The sequence below is a fragment of the Echinops telfairi genome, unplaced genomic scaffold (assembly GCF_000313985.2).
Source record: "Echinops telfairi isolate 266 unplaced genomic scaffold, ASM31398v2 ScPeMD7_7467;HRSCAF=8505_0, whole genome shotgun sequence".
Taxonomy (NCBI): Eukaryota; Metazoa; Chordata; class Mammalia; order Afrosoricida; family Tenrecidae; genus Echinops; species Echinops telfairi.
Window position 1 is genome coordinate 5,056,201 of NW_022111367.1, and position 5,267 is coordinate 5,061,467.

The following is a 5,267-nucleotide window of genomic DNA, read 5'->3' on the forward strand; positions in this document are numbered from 1 at the left end:
TCACCAACTGTCAACTAACCACCAGTCCCAACTGCCAGTCCCCAGGTCCAGAGATGTCTTAAAGGGACCTCAACTTACAGCGACACAGTCCACAGGCTAGGCGTCCCACAGGTAGTGTAGCCTATAAATTGAGGCACAGAACAAGCCTATAAATTGAGGCACAGAACAAGCAAGGCAGCCCCACACTGGTCTGATGATCAAAGAGCAAGAGACAAGAAAGGCGAGGCTCACCGAGCCATTATCTCTCCGCCCTTCAGTTAATCCTACTTGTGTTTATCAGCCAGGCTGGCACAATAAACTGTCTCACTCACCATTTTCAAACTTGTAATTTTGTTTTACTTGAGTACTACTTTAAATGGTTTGAATATGCTATTCTCAGGTCAGGTTGATGACTGCCATTGTTTCTCTGCCCAAAGAATTCCCCTTAGTGATTTTTTTGAGGCTAATTTTTACCTTTTTACAAATTCCTTTCATTTCTAATTATCTGGAAATGCTCTCCTTTATTTCTTCCTCATATTTGAATGATAACTTTCTTGGATATAGGATTCCTGATTGGCAGTTTTCTCTCAAGAGTTTTATATATGTCATTCCTTTCCTTCATGCCTAAATGGTTTCTGCTGAAAAAAAAATCGGAAGCTTATTTTTATTGATTTCCCCTTTATAACCAGCTTTTTTTCTCTCTCTCAAGCTGCTCTCATGAGTCTTTCCTTGAGCTTGATACAGAAAATCCTGACTGTGGTATATTATGATGACTTTCGTTTGGGATCTATTGTGTTTGGGGCTCACAGTTTCATGGCGTTCTTCTCTTTTATGGTGTTAGTGATGTTTCCCCAGCAGTTCCTGGACTTTCTTCTCTGTGGGATTTTATGTCTTCCTGTTCTGGAAGGCCTATTATATACATACATGTTATTCCTTCAGATGGTATCTCACATAATTCTTAGGTTTCTTCCGTTTTTATTTTGTTTTGGGCGCTTTTTATTTATTTTACTTATTTATTTATTTTTGATCATTTTATTTGATCATTTTATCACAATCCACACATACATACATACATTGTGTTAAGCACATTTGTACATTTGTTACCTTCAACATTCTCAAAATGTTTGCTTTCTACTTGAGCCCTTGGTACCAGCTCCTCATTTTTCTCCTCCCTCCCCACAGCCCCCCTCCCATGAACCGTTGATAATTTATAGATTATTATTTTGTCATGTCTTACACTGTCCGACTTCTCCCTTTACCCACTTTTCTATTGTCCGTCCCCCAAGGAGGAGGTTATATGTAGATCCTTCTAATCAGTTCCCCCTTTCCAGCCCACCTTCCTTCCACCCCTCCCAGTATCGCCACTCTCACCACTGGTCCTGAAGGGATCATCTGTCCTGGATTCCCTGTGCTTCCAGCTCCAATCTGTACCAGTGTACATGCTCTAGTCTAGCCAGATTTGTAAGGTAGAATTGGGATCATGGTAGTGGAGGGGAGGAAGCATTTAAGAACTGGAGGAAAGTTGTACATTTCATCATTGCTACACTGCACACTGACTGGCTCATCTCCTCCCCATGACCCTTCTGTAAGGGGATGGCCAGTTGTCTTCAGATGGGCTTTGGATCCCTACTCCACACTCGCTCTCATTCTCAATGAAAGGATTTTTGTTCTCTGATGCCTGATACCTGATCCCTTTGACACCTCATGATCACAAAGACTGGTGTGCTTCTTCCATGTGGGCTTTGTTGCTTCTGAGCTAGATGGCTGCTTGTTTACCGTCAAGCCTTTAAGACCCCAGATACTGTATCTTTTGATAGGCTGGCACCATCAGCTTTCTTCGCCACATTTGCTTATGTTCCTGCTTTGTCTTCACCAATCATGTCGGGACAGTGTTGCTCTTTTTATTGACTGATCTTCTCAGAGTGATATCTAGAGCTGTAAATCTTTACAAGAATAGAAATTTTCATCATTCTCCCACAGAGGGCAGGTGGGTTCACGCTGCTTGTAGTTAGCAACCCAACATGTAACCAACTGTACCCTAAGGGATCTCTTTTGCTTTTTGTAGATAGCCTAAATTTTTCCTGACTCAGGTTATAGAGATGAATAGAAGGCAATCTATTATTACATACCTAATGTCATATATAATATAGAAATGTATTTCTCAGTTTATAAATGCTTCAATTATATATTAAACTAAACATTTAAGGAGTTCAATTATCAATAAGGTCATTATCCAGGTCATAGTGGGACCCAGTTTTGTATGGTATGTATTTCTACCTTAGAATTCAGCCACATAACCTACTGCCAAACCCAGAGAATTTTTAAGACTAGCCTATTTTACTTATTGGTGCAAACAGAAAGGAAAACTAAAGGTTAAAAAGAAAGTGTTCCTGCTACCAAATTGAAACAAGCCCCCCAAAATGGCTGAAATCTAACACAAAAGGAGCCCATATATTGAGATATATGTTGTATAATACATGTGAAGTAAATTCCATATAATGGCTGCACCTCAAGTTAAAGTTAGGTCAGAATAAAACAAACTCACTGCCATCAAGTCAATTCTGAACTGCTGACCTTCCTCTTACCAGCTGATGCATAAATCCCAAAACCATCAGAGCTCCTCTACAGGCAAGTCCGAATAGGTCCACATAATTCTTACTTAGCCTCACTTTAATGCAAGGAATTAGAAAACCAGTGGTTATACACTTAGGTGCTAACCATAAGTTTGACAGTTCAAACACCAACTACTCAGAAAGAAAAATGTAAACTGAATTCCATAGAGTGGCTGCACCTGTGTTGTAAGGTTCTTCAACTTAAATGACTGCAAGAAGTCCCCAGGTTAAAAAAGAGACTCATTCCTAAGTGTTTGTTTAAGTTTAATGTGTAGGTAAGTCATAAGAAAAGAAACTCATTGCAATCTACTACCAGGAAGATTTACAGCCTTGTAAATCCTATGGGACTGTTCTGTTTTGTCCTATAGGGTAGCTGTGAGTCAGCATTGATTGGGCAGCCATGGGTTTAGGCTTATGCAAAAAGACTTAAAGACTTTTCAATGGCTTAAAGGCTGCACATGCAACAAATGAAAGTGGTTGTCATAAAGAATTTGTTGCAAATAGGGACAAGGATCAATTATTTCAAAGTGAGGGCAAATCTACATACCATTAAAGGGCAAAGCCAAGCTTAGCCAGAGGATTGCTGTCTTCTGAAACTATAAACAAAAATAGCTGATAGTGGCAAAAGCTTGAACATGTAGACACACAGGTTTAAAGTTACCTTGCTCCAGTCTAAAACATAGGGACCGTCTTGCTGCTTCCATCTCAGGAGTTGGATTATCCAGGACATGTCTACACCACTGCAAAGGGCTCATGGATTTCTCTGCAGAGAGAAATGTCTTTGCAGAGCTAGCATACAACCTTAAAATAAAAGAAAGAAATGTACATTACAAGTACTGTATATGCATATAAAGATTCACTCTCTTTTGGAGAAAACAAAAGTATGTATTAAACCATTTCTGTTGAAACAGAATTCACATTTGATTGTTTCTAAGTGCCCAAATATTTCTTTAATGACCAAATCGCCCCAAATAAAGCGGTACAAATGGTTAAATGTGCTCAGGCAAAATGTTAAAGTATGGAAAAGTAAAACTGACAAAAGAAACTGAAGTTGCAATATTAGTAAGGGGACCTAGTGGCTCATGGGGTTAGATACTGGCCTGTTAACAAGGTCAATGGTTCAAACTGCCAGCTTCTCCACAGGTGAAAATGGGGCTGACTGCTTCTACAAAGCTTTCCAGTCTTGGAAGCGCTATCTGGTATTGCCGTTAGTTGGATCATATGGATGGCAATGGGTTTGGGTTGTGGTTGGGTATGAGTATTAGTAGTAAAGTAGATTTCTGAACAAAAATGACCAGAGCTAAGCCAGATTATTGAATATGGTAAAGGGGCCAATCCATCAAGAGAACAGAACAATCTTAAAGTTATTCGGAATAGTTATCCCTGTAACAGAGCGTCGAAATACCTGAAGCAAAAACAGAGCCAAAAGAAGTTGTAAATCAATAATTATAGTGGGATATTTCAATAGTTCTTTCTCAGTAATTAATAAAACAAGTAGAAAATCAGAATGGACATAAACACTATCCACCCCCCAAACAGCAGTGTTCTTCTTCAATACACATGCAATATCTAAGAAAACAGACCTTATACCTATCTAAACAACTCTTAAATTTTGAAAGACTTAAATCATACAAACTATGTTCCCCCTAAGCACAATAACATTATAGTGTTAATCAATGATAGAGAGATACCTGGGAAAAAAATCAAAAGATTTGGAAAATAAGTAACTCATGGATCAAAAACCAAAAGATAAATCTGCATTCTTAAGTGAATGCACACGAAAAACACAACATATAAAAATATGCAGATTACACTACAGCAGTGGTCACAGAGACACTTATAATGCAATATATGCAGGAAATGCATTTGTATTTTCAGAAAGATTGGTCTCAAATCAATAGTTTCAGTTTCTACCTTCAGAAACCAGAATAGGAGAAATGAAACTCAAAGTAAGCAAAAGAAAGGAAATAAATAAGAGAGCAGCCAAGAAAAGCAACAGAGAAAAATGAAAGAAATCAAAATTATTATTTGATAAGATCAATAAAATTGGCAGATCTCTAGCCAGCCTCATTAGGTAGAAGAAAAGGGAGATAGAAATTATCTGTATCAGGAACAGAGAGAGGCCATGGTTACATATTAGACAGGGTATTTTTGTAATCACAAGAGGCTATTATGCACAACTTTATGACAAACTCAACACAGGTTACTTGAGAAGAATAGCTCTGAATATATGAAACTTATAGTTAAAAACTTTGCCATAAACAAAACTTTACAATGATTCATTGATGAATTCTAGCATTTAAGGAAGAACTAATACTTAGTTCTAGAAAATCACTTCTGAAAAATTGAAGAGGAAAGAAAATTTCTCACCTACTTCTATGAAGCTACCATTACCCTTATACCCAAACCAGATACTGGCTTTATGGGAAAACTGCAGCTCAATATCTGCATGACCATAGGTAAAAACTGTCTAAATAATATTTTCCAAAGTTGAATAAAGAAATATATTAAAAGGATATTCTATCATTAACAAGTAGGATTTATTCCCCCAAATTAAACATTGGTTAACATTTAAACTATTATGTTTATTATGTTAATTATATTAACATACACATTATGTCGTGAAAAAAATCATAGTGAAAAAACATATAATCTTAATTATACACCAAATAAAGC

General features: G+C 37.4%; 1 protein-coding gene across 2 annotated transcripts in view; it reads right to left on the bottom strand.

Moving 5' to 3' along the window:
* SLAIN1 (SLAIN motif family member 1) overlaps positions 1-5,002 on the bottom strand; it is a 57,292-nt gene extending 52,290 nt beyond the window's left edge. For both annotated transcript variants that reach the window (XM_045283790.1, XM_045283789.1), the window contains exon 1: positions 3,253-5,002. In XM_045283790.1, coding sequence (XP_045139725.1) covers positions 3,253-3,346 — 94 coding nt within the window. In that variant the 5' untranslated portion in view covers positions 3,347-5,002. The remainder of the gene's footprint in view (positions 1-3,252) is intronic.
* Between the last annotated feature and the right edge of the window lie 265 nt (positions 5,003-5,267).